Source organism: Periplaneta americana, chromosome 13 (assembly GCF_040183065.1).
Source record: "Periplaneta americana isolate PAMFEO1 chromosome 13, P.americana_PAMFEO1_priV1, whole genome shotgun sequence".
NCBI lineage: Eukaryota > Metazoa > Arthropoda > Insecta > Blattodea > Blattidae > Periplaneta > Periplaneta americana.
Window position 1 is genome coordinate 98,097,621 of NC_091129.1, and position 27,925 is coordinate 98,125,545.

At 37.2% G+C, this 27,925-nt stretch overlaps 1 protein-coding gene and 1 non-coding gene across 11 annotated transcripts in view; one reads left to right on the forward strand and one right to left on the reverse strand.

Moving 5' to 3' along the window:
* Positions 1 to 27,925, reverse strand: part of LOC138712148 (dual 3',5'-cyclic-AMP and -GMP phosphodiesterase 11-like) — a 1,303,168-nt gene that overhangs the window by 58,673 nt on the left and 1,216,570 nt on the right. For all 10 annotated transcript variants that reach the window (XR_011335642.1, XM_069843621.1, XM_069843623.1 and 7 more), the window contains one exon: positions 26,936 to 27,352. Coding sequence is in view for 9 of the 10 variants with exons in the window: in XM_069843621.1 (XP_069699722.1) it covers positions 26,936 to 27,352 (417 nt within the window). In the remaining variant the exon portion in view is untranslated. The remainder of the gene's footprint in view (positions 1 to 26,935; positions 27,353 to 27,925) is intronic.
* Positions 26,070 to 26,141, forward strand: TRNAY-AUA (transfer RNA tyrosine (anticodon AUA)). The gene has a single exon. It is a non-coding gene; the product is annotated as a tRNA-Tyr (tRNA).

A 27,925-nucleotide genomic window follows, 5' to 3' on the forward strand; every position in this document is an offset into this window, starting at 1 on the left:
TAATTACATTTCGAACTGAGCATCAACCCTAAAATACCAATTAATCCGTAACTAATCCAAGCACACTCCTTCGCGATAACCCGTTGTCATGGAATTAGCTTCCGGTTTCTTTCCTCGGTTAATGAGCGTGAGAACCGCATTAGTGACGTCACGCGGATTAATGCGAATTAGATGGAAAGATTGCGTTACGCTGACGTAAAGTTCCAAGCCACATCGGGAACAGTCTCTGGGTCTAATTAATACGGAAACGTTACCCCAGTCGTCGACATGGCAACAAGGTGCTGAGGAACAGGCAAAGATCGACGAAGTCACGACATTCATTAAGGTTCAACTTTTCTTCCCCTTATAGGCCTACTTCATCATCATGTGCAATCTCCTGGCAGTTCGACATACCTGCACACTTTTAGTGCAAGCAAAAGAATTAACAGTAATATATTACGCAAAAGAAAGAGTAGTTACTAAAGTGCCACATACTCTTCCATTATGCGTTTGACGCGTTTCGTAACAATTCAATTCCTTTAAAATACTGAAAATGGCATTACTATTCATGGTTTATTTTCTTGAATATAATTAAAAAGACATACTTAAATAAAATAATTTAATAAGAACCCAAATTTTAAGACAAACATTCGTTTTTGTTGCTTACACATAAAAGACACTATCTCTGATTGAGGTTCTGGCCGATATGTATATCTATTATCAGGCAGTACATCTCACTTGACGATATGTGTCAGAGGAAGAACAATAATTGTTATTGTTTGTATGCATCTGAAGTCTGATTAGTGGAATATGCAGCTAATCGGCGATTTATGCATTGGAGGGGGAAAGGAACTGGCCACCCTACCCCATTATCTTCTGGCCTAGTTGCCTCATGAGTGATGCCTTATTGGTGTTACTTATGAGGTTCAAACCTGTCTACGGACAGTTGACTAAACAACAACTACTCGTATAATCCGAAAGATATTAGACTTTATTTAGTATACATTGCAAAGTTTAAATATCTGATGTTTCTCTTTTGAATACAATTTTGACTGATTTTGATGTTAACATTTCACCTCAAAAATCTAAAACCACAGCCTTTTCAGACCAATAACCTGTAACAGGTAAAATGGTGGTACAGAATACAATATTAGAACAAGTACAGACCGATTATTTAGTCCTGACAGCTCAGCGACGCGAAAGAGGGGAAGTAATAGGAGTAGTGGGGAGAGTTCCGGAGTAGAGATAAGGGCGAGCGATCGGTAAAGGAATGCAGTACAGCTTAATTTGTACTAGAAACATACCGCTCTACCGCACGCATGACATCCGATCGCTCCGAAGGCAAGCGAGTGACTAACCCAAACACCCCTTGGCGTAACTAAATGAACTCGCCTGACCCAGGAGCACATCTCCGGCGACTGTCAGGACTAAATAATCGTACTGTAAGTGGATTCTACAACATAAATGAACAACCCTGTACCTATCAGAGGTCTCTAAGCTAAATTTTACAGCATTTTCTGGCCACACGTTCAATGTAATCCTCTGATTGAGGTTCTGGCTGATATGTACATCTATTATCAGGCAGTACCTCTCACTTGACGATATGTGTCGCAGGAAGAACAATTGTTTGTATACATCTGAAGTGTGACTAGCGTAATATGTCGGCAATCTATGCAATGGAAGAGGAAAGGAACTGACCATCCTATCCCATTATCTCCTGGCCTAGTTGCCTTATAAGTGGTGCCTTGTTGATATCATTTCTGAGGTTCAAACCTATCTTCGGACAGTTGACTAAACAACAACAACGTTCAATGTCGATGCTCAATCACGTATAAAAATGAAAGCGCGGCTAAGTAAAGTAGGCTGCTGCTGCATCACTGCAATCCATAATTCTACAATCTTTTATCTTTTCCCCTATCCTCTTAGTCTCCGCATATGATCCATGTATCTTAATGTTGTCTATCATCTGATAGTTTCGTCTTTCGTTCACCATTCCTTCCAGTGCATCCTTCAGTAGGCAGTTTCTTCTTGGCCGGTGATCCAACCAATTCCTTTTTATCTTTCTGATCAGTTTCAGCATCATTCTTTCTTTACCCATTCTTCCTAGCACAGCTTCGTTTCTTATTCTGTCTCTTCACTTCACATGCTCCATTCTTCTCCATATCCACATATCAAATGCTTCTAGTCGTTTTCTCTTCACTTCGTTGTAAGTTCATGTTTCTGCCCCATACAATGCCACACTCGACACAAAGCACTTCTCTAGTTTGTTCCTTGTTCTTTTTCCAGAGGTCCACAGAAGATGCTTTTTTTCTATTAAAAGCTTCCTTTGCTATTGCTATTCTCCTTTTGACTTCCTGGCAGCAGGTCATGTTACTACTTACAGTACACCCCAGTTATTTGAAATTGTCCACTTGTTCCACTGCCTCATTGCGAATTCGCACATTTACCTTCTTTAGTTTCTTCCGATAACCATGGTCTTCGTCTTGTTTGCATTTATCTTCATCCCATACTGCTCACAGCTGTCATTAGCTCCAGTAGAATATCCTTTAGCATCATATCCTCTTCTGCTAACAACGCCATACCAGCAGTAAATCTCAAAGTACTTTATCCTTCTTCTTCCTACTATCACCCCTCCAATATCCTGAAAACTGTTCTTATAATTAGTGTAACTTTTAGCTCGTTTGTTTAGCGTACGATATTTTTCTCCTACGATTTTTAGGGTAGTTTCAGCAGATGCACCTTTGCAGCCTATTTCAGATAACTTTGAAATCAAATTCTTCCGTACTAGTAGAAACTCAATATTATTATTATTATTATTATTATTATTATTATTATTATTATTATTATTAGCACCATAAGTAATGTCATCACTAGTATCAATAAACATATTTACTAAGTTGAATGAGTAATAGTTATTCACATTACTAATAAGAAATAATCAATATCAGTAGCAGTTTCAGAGATACAGAACTTTCGTGGTAGAGATTGATTAAGAACGTGTGTGAACAGACCTGCATCGCATGACAGCAGATAAGACTTCTAAGAACAAAGCATTGAAATTCAAGTTCAAGCTGGTTGCACACCTACGTAAGCGTGTTTCAAAGAAAAGGGTTGCAGAAAACTCATTACTTGCAGTTAACAGATATGAAACTCCAGTCTATTTAATCTGAAGTACACGTGTAGCTCTTTATTTATCTACACCTCTTAATGATGTCAGATTGTTCTGCGGCAAGATGACGTTGCCATGCGACTCTAATGACGGACGAATTCGTTATGTACTACAAGGTGGCCGTGAAATCTGGACACAAAGGGAAGGAGAGGAGAAAAGGAATAAGTACCAGGGAGAGAAGATGAGGAGGATTAGGAACAAAGAAAGAGAAAAAAGATGAAAACAAGGACAAAATAAAAAAGAAGAGAGGAACGGAATAGAATACGAGAAAAGGACAAAATGGAACAGGAGGGAAAAAGCAGGAAATCTGGCAGGGATTCATATACGATCAGATACAGCATCCCTGTAACCAAATTTATTTTCGACAAAGTGTTTATTCAAATAACTAACTTGAGAGATTAAAATATTAAAAGATTATTCATCTTCAAAAAAGGAGAAAAAACGTCTCCATAAAATCATAGACCCATATCACTTCTACCAGTTTTCTCCACAGTCTTTGAAAAAGTAAGTATAAAACATTACATCTTGAAAGATACAACATCTTAGTTCCAGAACAGTTTGGATTTATGAAAAATAAATCCACGAAAAACGCAATATTTAGTTTAATTGACAAAATTCTGAAGAAAATTAATAAAAAATTCCAAGTTGAAGGGATATTCTGTGATTTATCCAAAGCATTTGACTCTATAAATTATAAAATGCTGCTAGACAAATTAGATTATTATAGAATTAAAGGCATTGCACACCAATGGTTTCACTCATACCTCATAGAATGAAAACAATGTCGAAAGTACCATTATGAAATCTGTCTCGACATGGGGAACTATTAATAATGGAATTCCACAAGGATCAATATTAGATCCCCTACTTTTTCTAGTGTTCATAAATGATCTTGCCCGCCTGACAAAAGATGTGGGTCATCCCATATTATTTGGAGATGACACAAGTATAGTAATTACAGCCAGTAACTCCACCACATCCCAATCTTCAACAGAGGCAATTCTGTTCAAAATATGTGATTGGTTCTCTGCCAATAAAGTAGTATTAAATTGTAACAAAACTAACATAATCCAATTTAAATCCTTTCCGAATTCAACCTCGCAAATTTCAAATATTTAATAATTGGTACCTAATGGAAACAACAGCAACCAAATTTCTTGGCTTACAAATCGATGTGTTAAATTGGAAAAATCATATTAAAGAAATTACCCCCAGAATTAAATTCAGCATGTTTTACTATTAGATCTATGTAACACATAGTAAACATCAATACCTTAAGAACAATATACTTTTCATTCCACTTGGTAATGAGTTTTGGAGTAATATTCTGGGGAAATAGTATAAATACCCGTCAAAAATGACTTTCATATTCCATCGGCACTTCTATTGTGCTATCCACTAAGACATACCAGATTCCAGTTCTTGTTTTATATCTTCTTATTCTTATACCTGAATACTTCGTTATTACCATAGTTCGTTCATTCCTTATTCCATCTACCTTTGATATCATTTCCGATCTTCTCAAACTAAATAATTCATTTTCAATGCCAGTAATATTTGTTCATTAAATTTGGTGCTGACACTGTCCATACTTCTGTTATATGCTTGACAACACCTTTTACCAATGTGTTATAACATGTAAATTTGTATTTTATACTCTGTCGAATAGTTGTTACACGTACAAAGCCAGAAATAAATGGTAAATTGAGATTGCAACATGAGAGTAACTACGCAGATTCTTAACTTTCCTGCAAGAAGAAAACAAGTATTTGAAGAACAAAGCGTTGGCAGAATCGATAAACTCGCTATCAGAAATACGGAGGGGCAGCATGGGTACAAAATGCATGTAGCACTGACGTTACGTAAGAAAGTTACAGTAATGGGTTTACAATAGCAACATAAAATGTTATCTGGTAGGCAACGGTTGTTTGTTTTGATACCGTTAACTACTGACTGCTGGGTTAGTTTTCATTGCCGACCACTTGGAAATAAAGTATCTTCTTGAGTGGTCATCACCATCACCGTCTTCTTCTTCTTCTTCTTCTTCTACTACAATGAATAACTTCATTAGCTTGTTCCAACTTCTGAATTCGAATTGATCAACGCATTTCTTTTTGTCTTCTTAAGGGAAGACTCCACTGAAAATCATGAAAATTTTTCCAAATTTTTTTAGCTATTTCACTCATTCAAAATTTATATTTTCATACCCCAAATGGATTCAGCTCAATTCTGATTACAAATACTCGTATGTTTCCACTTTTTAAATTAAGGCTGCAAGGGGGCGTGGAATTTAAAGAGCTGTCAAAATTGTTTTTCATCGAAGAATTCTTTTTCAAAATTTCTGATTACAAATCTAGTAACTTTTTGTTGGCTCCTGAAGTTACTAGATGAATGTAGCGGAGAAGAAAATTAATTTACATAAATATTCATTTTATTTTCAAATCTATTTTTCTGTGTTCATTTTTTGTTGATTCAACACCAACTTTCTTATGCCAAATATTAATCAATCTGGATGAAATTTTTACTGCAAGAATTTATGAGGTAGCTGCAAGTTTCTGTGCATTTGTTTTGTGAGAAATGCTGCTAGTTTATTTTATTCATACTTTTCTTAAGAAAAATATTATTAAAATAAACTAGCAGCATTTCTCACAAAATAAATGCATAGAAACATGCAGCTACCTCATAAATACTTGCAGCAAAAATTTCATCCAGATTGATTAATATTTGGCATAAGAAAGTTGGTGTTGAATCAACAAAAATGAACACAGAAAAATAGATTTGAAAATAAAATGAATATTCATATAAATTAATATTCTCCTCCGCTACATTCATCTAGTAACTTCAGGGAGCCAACAAAAAGTTACTAGATTTGTAATCAGAAATTTTAAAAAAGAATTCTTCGATGAAAAACAACTTTGACAGCTCTTTAAATTCCACGCCCCCTTCCAGCCTTAATTTAAAAAGTGTAAACATATGAGTATTTGTAATCAGAATTGAGCTGAATCCATTTGGGGTATGAAAATATAAATTCTGAATAAGTGAAATAGCTAAAAAAAAAACTGAAAAAATTTTCATGATTTTCAGTGGAGTCTTCCCTTAAGTAAAATTATATTTTCCATTTTATCGACATACTATGTAGGGTAAAGGTTGGTAATATTGTGATAAGAGTAATATTGTGATAGTTCGTTTTGAGAATGTATTATAATGGAAATTAAATCAACGAATTTCCCAAAAGTCGTGAAATGTTTAATATAAAACCAGCTTATCTCGAAAAGGAAGCAAAAACGAGCCCAATTGTATTGAAATATCTCAAAGAATAACCCCCTGACATTAATGATATGACTTACGGGTCACCCTGTATTCATGATTAATTTCTGTCGTCTATTCACCTCAAATAGAAACTTTTGTTACCGCGAAAAAAAGAACGCTACGTACTTTTGTATCAACCCCATGCAAACAGTGATATCACCCACAACATAATATAGGAACTATTATTATTCCGAGACAACTAAAGCGTGTAATGAGAAAAAAATTATATTGGATACTTTGCATTACAAGTAAGTGAAACATACACTCATAACTTGCCCAATCGTACTATCATCACTCACAATTTTCGTTCACGACTGCGTTCGCTGTAACTGGTGCCCATTTGCACTTCGAATACACAGGCCACCGAAAACTGCAGTTAATAATTGAACTGCTGCTCAATACCTGGAGTCGTACCGCTGCCCTTGCGTGCCAAATTGATGTATTGTCTCATGACGTCAAACAAACATTTTCCACTACGGTGTTATGAAACTGTCTGGTGGAATTCCTGTCACATCTCATTCTGGATGCAAGCAGAACTAACCGAATTATAGAGGACAACATATGTAGCAAGTGTTTATTCAAGCACGTAGAGTAGCTTTCCACCTCTACAAATTCCATGACGGTGCATACGTGAAGAGCATCGTTTCAAATCGTATTATGTCCAAGAAACAATTTTTACAGGAATGACGAAAAACTGAGTTATTGTAAAACGGACAATTAAAAAAAAGAAATATATGATGTTATAATGCTTTATATTTATCTACAAGGGGCAATCAATAAGTTTCCGAACTGCTCTGAATGTAGGCGACACACAGGACACAGGAAACGGAGAAATTATCTAGAACCAGGGAAACGCCTGGAATCTATACTAAATGCATCACTAGAAAGGCAGAGAAGAAGACTAGCCATAAGGCGTATATGGAGAGATTTCAGAAAAAATAGCAATAGGCTCTGGACATGTTTGCATAAAATCACGTTTAGAAGCTCAGTTCTTAAAGACAATCTGACGCTGATAGATAGATTGTCTCAACAGGCATGGAAGCAATGATCTTCAGTGACACGCCCATGTATGTTTAATGGAACAATAAACGCAAGTGCAGTTCGGAAATATATCGATTAAACATTGTATAGGAACCTGAAAAATGAAATCATTTCTAATTTATGTTTCTCGAAGCCTGCCTGCCTGCCTCCCTCTGCATATTTATTTATTTATTTATTTTATAACATGGCAAAAACCTAATTAGGCATACTACAATAGACAGTACAATTTACAGTTATGCCATAAAAATGAAAAAATATGAAGAAATAGGTAAATACAATATATATATATATATATATATATATATATATATATATATATATATATATATACATAAATACAAAAATAAAATTAGACAAATATATATAATATAATATGTGAAATGCATAAATAAAGATTATAGAGTAACAAACAGCAATGTTATTTTAAATCGGGTATCTTCAATATTTTAATAAGAAAAAGTTTATATTTAATGTAAGAAACGCTGAAATATAGGTTCCATACTTTATATAATTCATTAAATTTAGAATACATTTTTAATAGTGGTAAATTTTTATGTGATGAGGTGCTTGTTGTTTTTATTTTATTAACATTTGATATTCAAGCGTTAAGTTGAACTTTGCACAATATTTCACTATTATCAAGTAAACCGTTGAATATTTCATACAATAAAAGTTATTCAGCAAGTAATCTGCGACTGGCAAGAGACATTAAATTAAATTAAATTCTGTAAGTAATTCCGTAATTCTAATATTAAGTGATTATGTGGCTGGAGATATTCACGTTGTCTTAAAACGAGAGATTATTTAGTCTTGACGAGAAATCACGCGATCTTTGAGACTGGACCAGGTAGTTACGGTTAATTTATTTAAACCTCCAAGGACAGTCACATGCAGAGCGGAAGAACCGCGGTCCCAGCGATGAAAAATATGAGGTACCACATCCGACCTCGTTGTGTAAACTTGTGGAAATGTAACAACACTCTCAGTGCGAAAGAAAGAGGCTTAAAATACTAACATAATGCTGTGACTTAACTCCAGTCTTCTGACGTCAATAGACTAAAAATTGTACGGAATTTACCCGAACGGAGATGGCGGGGATTTTCCATAAGCCTCATGGAAGTCTGGCGTTTCAACACGTTTAATCTCGGAGTAGTAAACGTCTATTTTTAAGTTCGTCTTAAGGAGCTAAGAAGTAAACGTTAAGCGGGAACAACAGTGCTTGCAACTAAATGGGAGCTAAGTTTAAAGGTAGCGTCATCACGGAGTTAGATTTCACAGCTTCCGCTTGAAATTTGTTAGTCTCCAGTACTAAATCTGGACTCGAAACCTAGCCCATCCATGCATAAGTATTCACGGAAGAGCTGGGAGTCTTAATGACTTCTCAGAAAAGGACAAACAACCAAGCACTTACAGTCACAATCAACATTCTCTTAAAGTGATAAACTCAGATTTATTTTTATAAATAACATTTTAGCGATCATGGATGAGTCATGAACCATGAACTCATGGCTCATGAGTAGAGGGCAGATGTTGATGAAAAGTCATCATCTTATTTTTCACATTAGGACGATGCCTATTAATATAGAAATCCTTTCTATGTTAATATCAAAGTAAAAAAAGCAAGTTATTATATTGCATTTTTGTTTTCATTTTTTGACGTTTTTATATTAAGAGGCCATTTTTATATTTTTTCCCCGGGATTTGTTAGTCATTTTTAATACTTTGAAGAACCTTTAGATCGTTTGGAATGCATTTTACTTTCTTCTTTACTGATAGGTTTATTAAATCATTTTCTAAGAAATAGGTCAGTAGTAATTACCTACTGAATAAGTGAATAACAGTGAAGTTTGAGTTTTATAGTTTGGAACAGACTCTAAAGTCCATCCCTCCTTCCACTGAAGGCTTCACTTCACACAACGGAAGTATTAAAAAAAGATTGACAATAGCACAGTTTAAGAGAGGGCTTTGACCGCTACTGTTCTTTTGTCGGTTCGAGGATGTCTTTAGAATTTATGTTTGGAAGGTGGGAAACTTTCACCGTATCCTGGACAGGACGTTGTGTCCTCAACATGGTTCGGAAGGGATGTCTACTGTAGTACAGTATTTTTAACACAAAGATTGCAAGAATGCACGCTGCGCCCAAATTTGTTTTGTCATTCACACTCCCTCATCTGGAAAATCTGGTAACAAAAGTGAAGCGCGGAAGGAGGAGGAGACAGAGAATGAACGCACTGACATGGACCACCCCAGATAGAAACACATTGTAAAACCTCATTAAAATCTATAACTTTCCCTTAAAACCTTCTTTTGTTGCATGTTATGTTCTTTTATGTTAGCCAAATTCCAGGAAGTTGCCTCCTCTCTCCGAGATTTGCAGGGCAGTCATTGAAACAAGATGACTAATTTTTAAGACGTTATGGTGCGAGTACGGTGAATAATATTTAAATGTCATTTTCATTTAATTTTATACCATTTTGCCATTAGTTTAAGGGCATTTTAATGATACCTTTAACTAGATTTTTAGGTTATCAAAATCCGCCCCCTACTCATGAGAGAGAGATATTGAGTCTATCACACAGCTTATTGACGAAGTCTATTATTAGCGCTCTCTCCTATTAATTGATACTTAATTTAGACTAGAACAGAGTTACTGTACCGTGTGACAGACACAATGTACTGATCGAGGCGTATTACTTATGTGCCAGAAGTTGCCTAGCAAGTACGGCGTTCATTCAGAAGAGTACTTACCGATAGGTACCGTAACGCCGGTAGTGGCAGGAATGTGAACTGTTTGGAAACACGTACTGAGGTAAGTTTTTTCCTTACTGTCGGGATATGGGGAGAGGGTTAAGACGATTACTTCCGTACAGTATTTGTTGACATTAACTTCGACGGTCAACGTGGACACGGAGCATTTGATCTGTGTTGTGGAATGTTGCGGTACGCAACCGGTGATAACAAATACCTTGCGTACGACTTGCCCGCGCAAAACACAGTTCGAAAGAGATTATGGTAGCACACAGACTTTACAGGCCGCCATCTGTTGCTACGACGTTCAAGTTATACCGTTCTCAAGTTCAGATTGAACGCCTTGCTTAATAGGCAACTTCTCTGACATAAAAGCTGAAACTCGCTTCAAATCGCTGACTCACAACAGTAACGTCATGACACACTTTGAAATGAACACCCAGTAGTTAGGGACCTTATTTTGTCCCAGGGCGTACACAGATAAGATTATATTGATGACGTCATATTTGACGCGTGCCAGAGCATCTTGTTTGTGCTGAAGTTGACGTTCTATTCATGATTCAAAACTATTTTACCTCATAAAATGCTTACAATGCATTTTAGTGACGAAGACTGATACTACGATGATGTCTCCTGCAGAAAAAAACCTAATGATATGGGTAGTCATGGCTTTTGGTCAGGTTCGAATCCACGAACTTCAAATCTAATAACAAAATTTGTGGCCATCAGATAACCGAGGACGACCAAGCAGACACGCAGCAGAGCGAAACAGCTAAATACAAAAGAAATTCACTGCACGCCTGAATTAAATAAACAAATGGCCATTATTATTGCTTTGTTTGTGCTTCAGTTACGCGTACCTATCCGATGCGGAAGTGTGGCCGTGCCGCCACTGAAATAACAACTCATGTTTTGAATGAAACATCGCCCGCCCCTTCAGCATCAGTTGTACTCCCTGTCATTACTCCAGTTATTGATGATGGCGGTAAATAAGTTAATGAAGCAATAATTGACCGTCAGAATCGGCTCTGAGGACGGGCAACTCCGTGGAGAGACATTCAAACTGTCTGTCATAATAACTTCCGGCCAATGGGTGTGTCCCAGCCGTGTGTGCGTGTGTGGTTGCATGATATGAATGGAGGTCCACTCACGCATTTCAGCAGCCTTGTCCAAATGGCTAGCAATACTGTGCAACGCAGTGCAATTATGTATTACCGTCCTTTTCTGACTGAAAACGAACCCCTTGAACAATGATACGTTATGAAAATATAACTACATTTTATTTTGTAATAGCTTACGTTCTAATACAAGTACACAACATTTTCGTTCATTATATCCTCCTTCTATTCTTTAATTTTGTATTTTCTAAAACATTGCTTTAGTTATTAAATACAGGGACATCATTTTATTTTTACTTCAATTTTTATTTTACCTGGGTTTTTGAATGTACTTCACTCCCACCCCTTCTACTAATGAAGTTCAACCGTCCTCCACACAGATCCAAGACCTTATATAACTTAGTCATTGTAGACTTACCGTCATAGTAAACAGTACGTTCCAAAAATATGTTCGCGTTTTCCAGTGACAAAAGAGCTTTCAATATTGAATCATTTTCGCACAAGTACTGTCGTCCATTTGCCTACGTCGCATCCCGGTTTCCCCACCTGCTTCTATTCGCTTCTCTATAAAGGCTAGTGGCTGGGCTGTCTTAGCTCTTTTCTGAGAACATTAATGTCTGTTAGGAATTGAACTTCTACGTAATACTGTATTATATAACTGTTTAAAATAAGTTAAATAAAAGGGTCTCGTTAAGTAATTAACTGTCACATGATTTCCCCCCTTTCTACGACCCTGCGACATAACTACTTGGACGGACAGTAGATAGCATGTCTAGTTAATTTTATCTTTTCGGATCGGGCAGAAGTGAAGATTTAATTTACAGTACGTAAGGTACTCTTTTATAGAGTAAACACAGAATTATTTCAACATGAGTTACTGGTACGAAGGACAAAACTGGAAATTGGAATTAGGTACAATAGTCTATAGTGCGATAATATGCACATTAGAACTGAAGCCTGTATAGAAATGAACGGCCACCATTTTAAAAAATGTGTTTAAATATCCATATTATGATTATTTTTAAATTAACTTCATTCTCTATAGTGTACGCTAATGTGCTGTAAAGAGTATAATATACACAGCATAATGAATACATCCGCATGGACAGATCAATTCGTGAGTAAAAACACTTATTGTTAATACAGTACTGTATTTTGATTAAACAAAAACCTAATGAAAATTATCAAACTCAAAAGCGTGATATTTCCTAGTTTACGTAATTGGATAACTATTTTTCTTCCCTCCTATACCTAATAAAGTGACTTGTTTGTATTTTACACCAGTATCATCGAACTCTAGTCGTGGAAGGAGGTCGCAAACGGTGTTTCCGGTCTCAACCGTTGATCCAAAGGTATAGCCAGGTTAATATTAGAAATGTTAGTAAAACTAAAATGATGTCCCTGTATAATCAGGTAAGTTTTTTATTAATAATAATTACAGTACATATACATTAGAGATGAACAACGAGCGAGAATGCAAGACTAACAGCGCCCCCAAAGCCGAAAACCCGGACGACAATATTGACTACATCGCGTCGTTGACGTAAAGACTGCTTGTGAGCGTTTCAAGACTGCGGGAATTGTCGAGTCTCGAACGTCAAGCAGCCTTGAATCGTCACAGTTGTTTATACTCACAGACCAGACTGAACTTTTAGCTGTTTTGGCAACTGTTATATAGGTATAAACAATCAATTAGCTTATTTGAAACATCATCTCTACCTTTTAGTGTATAATAATCCGTTCCCCAATCTTTATATACTTACTAGGCCCTTATTAAAATGCTAGGATTTTTCTTTTCGTATGTTTGAGATTAAGTGTACAATCTCAATTAAAAAAGATATTAACACTTTATTTAGCGTTATGTTTTATGTTTCTTAGAAATGCAAATTTATTTGAGAATGGTTTTTTTTTTATTTATAAAACCATAGGTAACATCTGATAATAGAACCAGAACATTTTGATAACTACGATACTGTTTTGTTTTGTCTTTTTGTCTCATTTAAACATTTCTAATGTTATTTATTTCAATTATGTATGTTATTCAAAGTTACGAAATCTTTCCACGCCGACCAAATGCTATTTCGAGAATGATGAGCGAGACTCGAAGCGCACGAGAGTTACGAGACGAGACTCGAAAGACAACTGCAACGAACATAGCGAGCGAGAGCGGCAGTTAGTTTTGTTCGTCTCTAGTGGGAAGCGTATAGAAAGATATGCAATAATATTGTGCATGCAGTCAACTGTTACTTCAAGCGATGCCTTGACTGCAGACAACTTCTCTTCCGCACGTGTCGTGCGGGCTGTCTAAACAAAACCTCTGAATACCTGAATAACACAATACACAGCACACAAATTTAACTGTCTGCGTAGGAATCATAGGCCTATGCTAATTTCTTCACAAACGTTGGACTCTGGATGAAGATGTACAAGGTTATTCTAAAGTACGATCCCAATTTTAAATGGTTATGCCTTCTGTACATATTAACAGTTTGGTTTCATATAGATATCAATTTGCTTTAGAGCAGCGGTAATCAGCACAGTGCACCCTCGGGCTAGCGTATAAGAGACTGCACTATGGTGCATTCGTGGCCTCCTGGCACGTATGCTCTTTCCTCTTCCTGGTGCACGACGGGGCATATTACGATGCACTGCTTACCCGTTACCAATTTCAGCGAGTGCTGACGACCACTGCTTTAGAGCATCGTTTTCAAAACTGTGGTTCTCAAATCCCCCAGGGGTTCGCCAAAATGTTTCCCTAATGGCGAATTTTCAGGTTATTGTATTTTATTATTATTTTTTTTTTTATTACAAGTTACACCTGGAGTGTGTGTGTAAATATTTAGTGACTGGGAGTAGCCTCCTCGGTCTGTTATTTGCTCTTAATGTTTTGAATGTAAAATAAATGTATAATTACCGGTATTTCAACTTAAGTACTTTCAATATTTTGGAGGGGAAACTTTAGGTAGGCCTATTTACCGTAACTACAACAACTTTAAGTTTATTTAAGTTTTTAAATATTATTTATAACCGAGCGGGCTAGCGGCGTGGTAGAGGGCTGGCCTTGCATTCGAGAGGTCCGGAGTTCGATCCCAGGGGCCGGCAATCCTGAGATTTTTCATGGTTTCCTCAGTTATTTCCAGGAAAATGCCGGGATTGTACCTCTTGAAAGTCCGGCCATGAACGGCGATCCTTCCCTTAATCCTTTCATATGTGTGAGTGAATGTTGTGTAATTTAAATGTTGGTGTTCTATCGGAGGTGGCCCTGGCATTGAGCTGATCCCTCATCCGGGAAGGCCCTCCATGTCCTTGTGTGGTCAAAAAAGTATGCATGTGATCCATAGATTAATTCCTCTCCCGACAGGTCGCGGCCCTGTAAGGCCCGGGTGGCGTGGGCCGTGTAATTAGAACCTAAAAGGGAGAGGTTAAACTAAGGGAAAGAAGAAGAAATATCATTTATATCAATAAGGGGTTAGCTCAATTCAGATCCTTGTCAAACGCGAGTAGGAAAAGTTTGGGAACTAGTGCTTTAGAGGGATTGTTTTTTTGTTTTTTTTTTTTCGATATGTATTTCGTTTCCATGGTAACTGTGCCACGCATGCATAAGAAATTGTGGTTAAGAATGCAGATCACATGAATAATTTTTACAATGGTTTTACCTTTAAGAGTTCGTATTGGCCTCGTTCAGTGCTATTACGAGGCAATAGATAACATCTCAGTGCACTGAGAAGATTCCGAACGTTACATAAATTGAATGTATGGATGGGTGAGTGGATTGATAGGTGTGTTAATAGCGGAGCGTGATGGATGGATGGATCGCTTGATCGATTAAAGTGGATGTATGGATATGATAGGTGAATGTTATAATTTTGTGAGTGGATTGGTGTATGGGTGGGTGGGTAAGTAAGTGATGGATGGATATATATATATATATATATACATATATATTTTTTATTGGGTTATTTTACGACGCTGTATCAACATCTAGGTTATTTAGCGTCTGAATGAAATGAAGGTGATAATGCCGGTGAAATGAGTCCGGGGTCCAGCACCGAAAGTTACCCAGCATTTGCTCGTATTGGGTTGAGGGAAAACCCCGGAAAAAACCTCAACCAGGTAACTTGCCCCGACCGGGATTCGAACCCGGGCCACCTGGTTTCGCGGCCAGACGCGCTGACCGTTACTCCACAGGTGTGGACTAAGTGATGGATATATGGATGAAAAGATTGATATACGAGTTGATTAATAGATAATTCAGAGAATGATTTACGGATGTGGGTAGGTGAGTGAATGTGTTGATGGAAGTATAGATCGATCAAGGGAAAGTATTGTTGATGCATTTATTGACGAAGATCGAAATAGAAAATAATTTTCAAACGAGTTCCATTAATAGGTAGATTGTACAGGCTGTCTGACTAAAGCAGTTCATAAATTGTTTTAGGCATCACGCACAACACGACTAGGGGTAGACACTTTTCGTCGTTGAAATTTCCTAATTCGCAGCGCTTGTATTTTATTTTTAATAATGATTGAAAAAATCTAAAACAATAAATAAACATAGACGGGTGGACTGATTAATTTTTTTTATTCACACAGTGCGTTTGAGAAAAAAAACTTTCATTTCTAATATGCGGATCTCTCAAGGTAGTTCATGGCTTTCAGCTAGAGTAATAGGTTAGGTAAATTTAGGTTAGGTTAGGTTAGGTTAGGTTAGGTAACGGTGGTTAGAGGGGGGGGTTAGGCACAACCATTTGCACGTCCGACCATACTGAGGCCTACTGTGTACCCCGAATTTTATGAGATGAATGAGAATGAGGTGTACCAACCCACCGGCCGCATGTGATCCCTCACCCGCCCACCCAATGGGGGCCCCCTACTCCCCCGGCCTAAGTTCTTATCGCCAGGTGACCAAGCAGCACCAAGTGGTATCCTTCATTGCCCGAAGCCTAATGCTTCGGAACTAGTCAGTTAGGTAAACTGCAAAAGTTAACACAGTAAAGATATCATAAAGATATTCAATAACATTACCATTCGAAGACATTCACATGGACGCTAATGCACACCTCTGATTCCGCCTGCGAAACCATTAAATATCTCCTACATGTCTTCACTGATATTTGGGCTGCCTAAACAAACATGAACGGGTTAAATCAGACACCCTGTACAAACAAAAATAACAGAAATATTTACATTATAAAAATGTGATCCATGTGCTTGGAGAACGGATCAAAGAAAGCGAATATCAGAAAATTGAAAAAGTTGGATAATCAGGGTAATTTGCCAATAACGAATTAACAACTTGTACATTATGATGAGAAACGAACACAAGAATAAAACCAATTAATTATTAACTAGAATATGTTGACAGCTGCAGCATCCATCTCTCAGTAAAACGAAGTTCGCGATATGAGTAGATCATTAAGCCAGAGAAAGGTTATTGTGAAACGAAAACGAAACAAAAACGTTACATGTTTTAACAGGATAATTGGTAGTATCATGTGACAAGGGACGAAGCCTTGACACGGGTAAATCAATCACTATAATTTCATGACAACACTTGCAGTTTTGACTTGGGTCAACACAACATACGTCATATTTTATCTCCTCCGGGAAAGAAAAGCCGAGATCTGTGGTCACAGGTCAAACCTCGTGAGCGTCTCGGTCCCGTATTTCCTGTTTATATGACACAACCATATACATGCGAGTGTTCAGAATGTAACTGATGATGATCTGGAAACCTAACACCGATATTTCAAAACGTAATAAGTAAGGAGCGGATTCCTATGTAATTAAATATTGTTTTTGCGTGTGATAAAACACAATTAATAAAGTTAAAAATTCCGAACATAAAGTTTCAAGTTTAAAACCCGAATTTTATTTCACATAAAAACACATATTTTCACAAAAAAAAATTATGTAAATACATATTTTCAGGAAATCTATTATAAACACATAAATCTTGGAATTTTTTTACTTAAATACTTTTTTTACACGAACTTTTAAATATTTTAAAACTAAATCAATTATATAACTCAGAAGTACGTTATTTTTTTTAAGAATTCTTGGTTGCTTCGTGTTTCCAAGCGCTGTGTGGTGTATCCGTGATCCATTTTCGTAATAGTAGCACCTCAAGTTCTGAGAACTGCTAGGCAGCATATCAGTGTTATTATTAGAGAATAAATTAACATGGGCAAAAAGCAAAGATCTTGCAACACATAATTAGGAATGTTTATTGTTGCTGAAGATGATTCCATTCCACGCTTTGTTTGTGAAACACAACAGATAAGAGCTCGGGTATGAACATTATTTAATTTAAACAAATCTCTCGCCTCTCGCTCATGTCTATCAATTAAGGCAATATATCTTGTGATTCCCTGGTATCGGGCTTCGTCAACCGATATCCTTCAAGATATACTGAAAGATGGTTGTTTAAAAAACGATTTGGCTTTCCTATTAGAAAATTTAAGCTTTTTTGTGTGACACCACAAAAAAAACTCGAAACATCCAAAAACCTGTTGTCTGAAACGGGGAGATGCGTGCCGTAGAAATTAAACTAGACTCGCTACCAGGTTCAGAAGCACAAGTACTAAGGGACAAATTCCAGAATGTGTTTGGGAAAAACAGTGGATATAAAAACAATGTGTAAAGTTGCTCGAGTATTGGAGGGCGTGCCTGTAGGTGAAATTGACGGTGTTTGTGTTTGTGACATTCCTCTCTTTAAATATGCACGTCTGACGTCCTGTGATGTGGAAATATCATTTTCACAGTATAAGTCGTTGTTCATAGATAATCGGCATGCATTTGTGATGGAGAATTTGGAAATGATATTTGTTGTTCACTGCAATTCTCGGCCAACTACTAGCACTCAAGCGTGGTTGGTGAGTACTTGGTAATATTTTTTTTTCCAAGCTAAGTAAGGTGGTATTGTCATTTTGTTTAAAATATTTTTTTTTATTTTTAGCAAATATTTCCGTACTTATTAGCACATAAAAAATAAATATATTTAAATTTTTTAACACATAAAAATCCGCTCCCTAGTAATAAGCTACAAGCTATGAGACTTCGTTGTCGAACCGCGTGTTGAGATTTAACAAAAGATTAGGAATTAAATACTTAAAAGGTCAAAATACAACAGTGTTCATAAATGAAGATTAAAAATAATGGAGATAATTATTACAGTTGTCTGAACACTATTTATTGATAAAATAAATAAAATAATAAAACTGGTTAGAAACCATACATGTTTCGGGGGCTATGCTCCCCCATCTTCAGTGGTTGTACCACGACTACGGTGTAGATGTTCTACCGCGCGTCGTATCTTAATCGCTAGAGAACTATAGGCGTAGCGAAATCCGGTAGCGAAATATGAAACTTTTCGTTCTGCAAAGGAATTTTAAAATGTTACATTTGTTCGGATCAAATTTCTCACATTTAAAGAACAAAACTAAAATTATTTCAAATCATTTATTATCATAATATAGGCCTACTGCTCTCTTAAACTGACTGAGCACATTGGGAATTAAATCAATGGTTTTCCCAAAACACGTTCCGAAATGTTTCATATAAACTATTTTTTTTACGAAAAGGAAATAAAAACGAGCAAAATTATATTAAACTCTTTTCTTTGAAATATCTCTTGAAATTAATGATATTACGTACGGTTCGCCCTGTATACAGACTGTACCAAATTGATGTATACACTCTTTGAAATACTATTTCACACGAAAGAAATGAGACAGAAATATGAGTTTTGCAGTTTATGATTTAGAACGCAGTGGAAAGCACAGAAACATGTTCATCTGTTTATAAACAAACATGGCGGTGCAATTATCGTTCGATGAACGTAAGTGGATACTGAAATGTTATTGGCAAGTGGAGAATGTTGTCGAGGTTTAACGACGTTGGAGGGTTGAATTTGGAACACAACGACCAACAAGGTTAACTATTCACAAGAATCCGAGACAAGTTTGAAGTCGACGGAACGGTGCAAGATGTGTTGAAAGGGGCGGTGCGGAAGAAAGAGAAGTTCCACCGATAACGAGAGTGTTGATGCAGTCATGCAGGCTTTTACACAATCCCCAAAGAAGTCAATGAGGCAATGTTCTCGTGAGACTAGTATCAGCAAATCCAGTGTTCATAGAGTTTCGCGAGCTCAAAAATGAAAGCCTTACATTCCGAGACTTGTCCACGCACTAAATGAGGACGACCCAGAGATGGACATGACGAAGAGGAAGTGCTGCGGAGTTCCCGCCTCGATCTCCAGATTTAACCTCTCCAGATTTCTACCTACGGGGAGCTCTAAAGGATACAGTGTACGCCACAAAACCACAAACACTGAAGGAACTGAGAGTTCAGATTTAACATGCCTGTTATGATATTTCATTAGTAACAATCCAGTTCGTACGTCGTTGTTGGGTGTACTGTAGCGGAAGGAATACAAAACCGCAAAAATCGTATTTCTGTCTCGTCTCGTTGCTGAGAAATAGTGTTTCAAAATGTGTATACATCAATTTGGGACACTCTGTATGAGGAATCCATACCTGAAGTTATGATCACTTTTTTCGTTAGACCCTGTATAAAGCAGATTTGCAGAGAAATGTGAAATTTAAAGCTGGTTTAAGTAAAAATATGTCATCCCTATAAGATTTTACTTGACCGAAATTCCTTGAGTTAAGCACAGATTGTGCCAAATTCCATAATCTAAGTCGGGGTAGTACAATATATTGTAATTTTATTTAGGACTGTACTGTGATATACTATGACATCTAAGTCTATAATATCCCAAAAATTCAAGTCATATACGCAACAACTGGGTCAAATGCCGATGCCCTGGCAATTTACTATAATCAGGTATGCTACCATACACAGATCAACGGTTTTATTCATCGGTTCTCGTGTTTCCTCGCAGCCTGAACACAAACCACGACTGACCTTACAGCGGAAAGAATCCAAATTGGACAGAGAGGCGGGATTAATTAGCGGTCTCCATGCCATTCAGGAGATGATCATGACGTAACTGCACGTCCCGAGATAACGTTACTATGGCTGGGTCAAGTTCACTATTGGAGGGCAAATTACAGGATCGAAAATCGAATCTCTCCTGTGGTTACACTACTGCGTGCGAGTTTGATGTTATGCATCAAATGGAGAAAATGTGTTAACCCATATAAATAGAAGCAATCAATAGGAGAGGATAATGTAATGCAAAAAAAAAAAAATGATAGAATTTGTCAAAAGGCGGACGGCAACTATATTTTCAGTTGCTCTTGCGCCATTCGCTGTAGCACCGTAATTGTTTGTGCCACTAAGTCATAGGCACTTATAAATTCAAGAACATATTTGTTTTAGGTTAGTACCGCGTTACAATGTTAGGGAATGATTTTCCGCCCGACTGTCCCAGACTTCGGACTGGTACAACAATAAATACGTGGTTTTCTATTTTTCTTCTATCGATCAGTAAAAAACTCGCATTTTTTTATACTCTAATTTTTTCCCTATTTATACAACGTGCTGAGAAAAGTGTATTTTCAAAAATATACTATCGAAAGTCAAACGGTTTTCGTATCGTTGCGCGACAAATTTAGCGTATTTTATAAAAATAAGCCTTTTTCAGTGCTCAGAACTCTGGAACCATTTACTGCAGAACATTGAACGAGAGCTCATTTTGAAGCTGACATTTGGTAGGTTATGTTAAGTAGTAATCCTTATTTTTATTGTACACAGAGAGACAGATAATCTGATTTTACTTACTTTTAAGCTTTTTGCCAATTTGTAAAAATGTAAAAAAATATTGAGAAAAACCTTGCATTATTAAGAGGGATTCGGCATTGTTTGCTTAGTGGTTTGGCAATAAGTTTCGAGGGTATTGAATAGATTATTTTCACACGCCTGGACTTGAACGGGGCAGTACCGCACGCACTGGCCGAGAGCTGAAGATAAGCGAGCGTTGGGCGTCATTTTACTCCTGTGTTTATGAAAACTTGTGATAAAGCTAGCCCAGCTATGCGCTACTAGACGAAACATCACGTGTTTGTCTCCTGGCCTTGCTTGTCTCGGCTAGCTCCCGTCTCACAGTCAGCTGGTTAGTTCACGCGCGTACTATTTATTTCCTTTATTCGATATTTTCAATACTTTCTTATCAACATACCATCAGTAAAAATTATGTGTTTACTTGTACTTTCAACGCGGAATCTAACTATATATATTTTAAAAATATTTTTCCTAAGTAAAGGCGTCTTAATGAGGAAAAATCTAAATTTCTCCATTTCCATAAAAAGTAAGAAAATCTGTTTATATGTCAATATAAACTTTAATTTCTCAGCATCAAAATAAACCATGATTTTGATCATTGGGTGAAAGGGTTTCGGAGCTACAACAGTTTAAAGTTGCTAATTTTATGAAAATACGATAAATTAAAATATTTTTAATTTAAACACTATAAAGTTCTAATGCCTCAAACTTTGCACAAAGCATTGTATCACAGTTCACTACGTACAAAAAAGTTTCATTGTATTTAGAAATTGTAAGATCAATTTTCTCTATATTTCGGTCGATTTGAGATGGAATAGCTCATGTGTACTCCATTAATTTTCAATTAAGTTTGTTTGAATATTTTTAAAACAAATTATCTTAAAATGTCACGGTATGAGTTGTAAAATAAGGCGATGACTTTCTATGAAACGCCTCACATCAGTTGGTTGTGTAAGTGATTTCAGACGATTGTTCGACCCATATTGCAAGAGAGAATGCGGCCTCGTCAGATATGTAGTAATCTACAAGGTAGTCGTTAAACTGTTCAATTTTTGGGCATGTTCGCTTAATCTCAGTTATATCAAAAACGAAACAGTTACCTATGGTTTGTGGAGGTAAAGAGGACAAACCAAACAATGTGTAAGCCACGTTACGGGCGTGAGACGAATTGTCTTTGAAAACTCTTGCTAGGCCAATACTCCATAATTTGTCACCACACCTGGCAAACATGAAACCAACAATACAAGAGCTGAGTTGCCTCACCCCGTGTTGAATCAATTGTTTAATGTATAGGAACCTCGAAATTTGCTACCTAGGAATCGTGCACTAGTCGAAAAAGAGGTAGTTTACTATGCCGGATTTCGCGCGCTATCTCTACTAACATCACATAAAATAGTACATTATGCAACGAGCCTATAATTGTAGTAATTAAGACGCGAGTTTCATAATTTTCATACGAGCGTCTTAATTACCATTATAGGCAAGTTTCATACGACTTTTTATGCTCGACCATATTTCTAACTTGAAATTATTCAGAAGTATTCATGTTATTCTTATCTGATTGAAGAGCGGAACTGACCTTGTGCAATATCTCGTAAATTGTGAGATGTGCGCAGACGCGAAGTATTGATTTTTTCCGAGGAACAAATGTCATTGACCTTGATATAATCTAAAGATTAAAATGAACATTAATCTTTATATAACCTTGAAATTGATTTAGACATTGAAAAACGAGAGGACAAATTGAATTTATTTGAATATTATTTACAATTAACGCTAATTATTACAGTAACAGAACATAACCTTCTGCGACAGTATTTGATTTCCACCCTCCGTGACGTTTCGCTAGTTGTCTTTCGATTGCATATCCGAGAATAATCGATACTTGCGCTTTCATATTGCTACAATGGTGTTTTCTGATTGGTGGAACACCTGAACTTCAATGAATATGTGTACTTTAATGAGGTCCATTAAAGGGCTGCTACCAGGTGTATAATTACTACATTTCGGCATGGTCGAGCATAAAAATATATATCGTCGTTGTTCCTGCAATAACTCCTATTTGACATTTATCGATTTTCAGATTTTTGCTCTATTAAATAACTTAAATAATGATACAGCAAATAATAAAATCTATCAATTTCTAACCATATCTATGAGACAAACGAAAGTGTGGCCCACTCCCTACGCTGCTTCAGACAACACAACATACGTATTCAATCCTCGCGCGCGCGCCCAACAGGTAAAACGTAATAGACTCCAATTGGATGGCAGAGACTTCCACCTCCGCCTCTTTAACTCTCTCTAGCTCGTTCATATGTGCATCGCAGGATGTAATATTATAGATTTCACCATTTTTTTAGGGTGCCCTTTCGAATGGTGTATAGACTGTTTGAAGGTTTTCTTAACATCGAGTGATGTTCCATTGTGGTTTGAACACTTCACCGAAAAACAATTTATTACGATTGTCTTAAATTTTTTACGTTTTATTAGCCCTTGTTATTACAATTTATTAACTACTGACCTGTAATGTAATCTATAAAACACATTACATATGAAATACTACATTCGTTATTTTATTTTTCATTAAAATGTATGAAATTTCATTAGCGAAAGGAAATGTTTTAAGTGTTTTAATGGTTTTCTGCAGAATGCAATGAAGTGGAAAAGCGCTCAAAGCGCTAGCATTGACGTATGGCCCCCGACTGCTTGAACAATACACCGAAATAAAAATAACAGAATTCTCATTTTTCCTTAATCTCTAGTAGCCCCTCCTTGCAATTTATGAACTACTGATCGGTAAGGCTGTCTATAAAACAAACTGGATATGAAACAGTCCATTCGTTATTTAGTTCATTAAAATGTATGATGTTTCATTAGCGAACGAAAATGCTTTTAAGTGTTTTAATGTACTTTGAAAGAATGCAATGAAGCGGAGATGGAAAAAGGAAAGCCAAGTACTTAAACTTGCATCCTAGAAAAAATCTTGACGGTAGAAGTATAAAACAGAATATTGCAGATACACTCCTGTAAATAGGCCTAACAACTTCCGGCAGTGTCTTGTGGACAGAAAATAGGAAGCAAGAGAAAAGATGAATATGATCTGTGTCATTCATTTTTGTTTATTAATTTGTTTGTTTGATTGTTAACTTTCTTATAATTTTACTGCATTCTTTATTGTGTCATTTTCAGACTAATGCTAACAATCTTTATTTATTTTTTTTTAGTTTAAATTACATGTCTAAAAACAATATGTATAGACAAGGTCAACATGAGCGAGTCAGATGTGTCCAGCTTTCTTGCCATCGATAAAATTTTTGGTCTGGTTGGAACACTGCGCACAGCGAATTCTCTTCGAAATGCCTGATGTGTTTGAATCAAGGAACTTGTCTTACAATAAATTTTCACAATAAAAAAAAATCAGTGGCGGCCCCTGCATATTTCTTAAGAGGAGGAAAGAAGTTAACAGCGCAAAATGACATCTTCTTGAGAGAAACATGCTACAAAATAGCCTACATGCATACATGTAAGACCAGGTAGTGTTAGGGTGTATAGCAATAATCTGTTTTTGTAAACTGAGTTTCCTAAATTGTCCAAAATATAATATGTTTTCACTTGCATTCGTTGTTGAATAATTGCACAAATTAACAACTACAAGGAAATTCTCAACCTCGCAGCATTTTTCGCGCACATTACAGCATCACACGTGTTGGAAGAGACCAGGTACTAATACGTAACCGGAACAGTTTTACGGAAATGGGAATGAGAAATAATCTGTTAGGAAAGCGAGAACACTGCACCCACCCACGTGGTCTGTGTTGCCACATGTACATTTTACAAGTTCAGTATCACATGCAAGGATGTCAGTTCTTGTAAAGTCATACTACCATTATTGTTCAAAGCTGCCGGTGGCCGATTAATTTCTTTATGTTAAAAATAACGTAGTTTGCAGTACTTTCAATTTCAAATATATTTGTACAAAACTGACAACTTGGCTGTTGTCCTGTCTAGTTGACAATGAATGGAAGTGAATTTCAGTGGCCAAAAAGATCTGCGATACTAACGTAGAACTACTTCCTCTTTGTTTTATATAAATCCAACTTCAATTTTCAGATATCCTCGAAAGTTTCAAACCATGAATAGTAGCTTATTATAAAGTGCAATGAATAATATATTTTGATTTATAATTTTAAGAAAGTTCATATGGTGTCTTTCATAGCTTTGCGTTAAAACTGTTTTTATTGTACGATGGATGAAAGAGTAATGGAACGGAGAAAAATTCTCTCCGGCGCCGGGATTTGAACCCGGGTTTTCAGCTCTACGTGCTGATGCTTTATCCACTAAGCCACACCGGATACCACCCCGGCGTCGGACAGAATCGTCTCAGATTAAGCTCCAACTCTTGGGTTCCCTCTAGTGGCCGCCCTCTGCACTACGTCATAGATGTCTATGAACGTAGGACTGAAGTTCACACATGTGCTGAGGTGCACTCGTTATGAGTGACTAGTTGGCCGGGATCCGACGGAATAAGCGCCGTCTTAAATCACGAAGTGATTTACGCATATCATATATAATATTTTAATGTACCGAAGTACATATGATATTTCCATGCAGATATTCTGCGTCATCATACGATGAAAGAGTAATGGAACGGAGAAAAATTCTCTCCGGCGCCGGGATTTGAACCCGGGTTTTCAGCTCTACGTGCTGATGCTTTATCCACTAAGCCACACCGGATACCACCCCGGCGTCGGACAGAATCGTCTCAGATTAAGCTCCAACTCTTGGGTTCCCTCTAGTAGCCGCCCTCTGCACTACGTCATAGATGTCTATGAACGTAGGACCGAAGTCCACACATGTGCTGAGGTGCACTCGTTATGAGTGACTAGTTGGCCACTAGAGGGAACCCAAGAGTTGGAGCTTAATCTGAGACGATTCTGTCCGACGCCGGGGTGGTATCCGGTGTGGCTTAGTGGATAAAGCATCAGCACATAGAGCTGAAAACCCGGGTTCAAATCCCGGCGCCGGAGAGAATTTTTCTCCGTTCCATTACTCTTTCATCGTATGATGACGCAGAATATCTGCATGGAAATATCATATGTACTTCCGTACATTAAAATACTATATATGTTTTTATTGTGTCTCCTCCTAGATGTGTTATAGTCTGGTTGAATGCAGCACCGTTAGGTGGCAGCGGTAGCGAGCTTGCTGCACGACCGGTCGGTTTCTATTTCCCGCCCACGCGCTGATTCAGAGGAGGATCTCCTCCCTATCCGTTCATTTACTTGCTTTAAAACTCTGCTTCTTTCTCTTGCCGCTAGCGCGCTGTTGTCTATGTGTGTTATTAACAGTGAAGGAGGAATGGATTGACTTTCCTCCACACAAACAATCTCGCATCCTTCTCACAGTTTTCTAGCAGCACATGAGTGCGCGTCGTTTAAAACTCGATCAACCAAGGTATAATTATAGCTGTGAACTTAAAAATTATCGAATATTCCTCGAATTTCAAGGCATATATTTAATTTGGTATTTACTTTCAAAAGAAGAAAAATGTGAGGAGGACGTTCCTCCCTTCCCTCCTCCGAGGAACCGCCACTGAAAAACATGCAGGCGAATTGAGAATTTGCATGTTCGTGTTATGACTGCAAAAACTAAGGGGCTGCGAATTAATTAATAATAGCCAACAATAGTCATAATAGTCAACAGTGGATGGTAGCGGTACCAATATAGATTCTCCCAGAGCTACTGAGATCATTAAACTCAATTTCAAGTTTATACTACTGTAGCTTCCAGAGGGAAATTATAACTCATTAACGAGACTGACCTTGTACGCATCAGGGATGTTGACAGGCTCCCCGCTCTCCGCCACGTAGCCCACGATGCCCGTGCCCCAGGGGATCCGTATCTCCTCCTTCTTCTCCATCTCCTGCAGCGTGGACCTCGAGCACACGTCGAACAGCTTCGACACCAGGTACCTCGGCCTCGAGTTCGAGACGGGTGAGTTCCTCCCCTGCCTTGGATTCCCCGTCGCGTTGTTGAGTCTAGAGCCCGCAGGGTTCGGCGACCTCGGGTTGTTGGACCTCGTATTGTTGCTGATGCTCCTGGGGTTGTCGCTATAGGACCCCCTGTCACCCTGCACTAGGAACAAGGACCCTCTATCCGCGTTGAGGAGCATGCTCACGTTCTGCAGGATCTTGTGGCAGAGAGACCTCACGTCTAGTTCGTTGCAGATGTCCTTCACCTGTAAGCAACGTCAGAAACGCTTGAGTACTGGAGTACCGTCAGATAGGGTTAAATAGATCAACATTTTAAAAAATATTAATTTCTTCGGATACAGTATGAAGAGTATTGTTTCAAAATGACTTTTCTCCATTTAGTAGCATATTTTTCATGAAGTGATCTTAACTCTACCACTATAAATAAGTGAATAAATAAGTAAATAAATAGAAAAATAAATAGGAAAATTAATAAATTAATAAATAAGAAAGTACATAAATAAATAAGAAAGTAAATAAATAAATAAATAAATAATCATCACCATCATCATCATCATCAACTTTCAGGTTTAGGCCTTCAGACCTGTTCTGTCCTCAGGGAATATCGTCAGTCCATCTTGTTCTTGGGCGCCCAACATCTCTACGTCCTTTGGGCTTATAATTTAGCATTATTTTGGGAAGTCGCGTTTCATCCATTCTAATTATGTGGTCATACCAATTTCTCTTCTGTTGTTCAAGTTAAATATATTCAGCTCTGTTCTGATATCAGTGTTCTTTCTGTGGTCTAGGAGGGTAGTCTTGCAACTGATCTTAGAAAT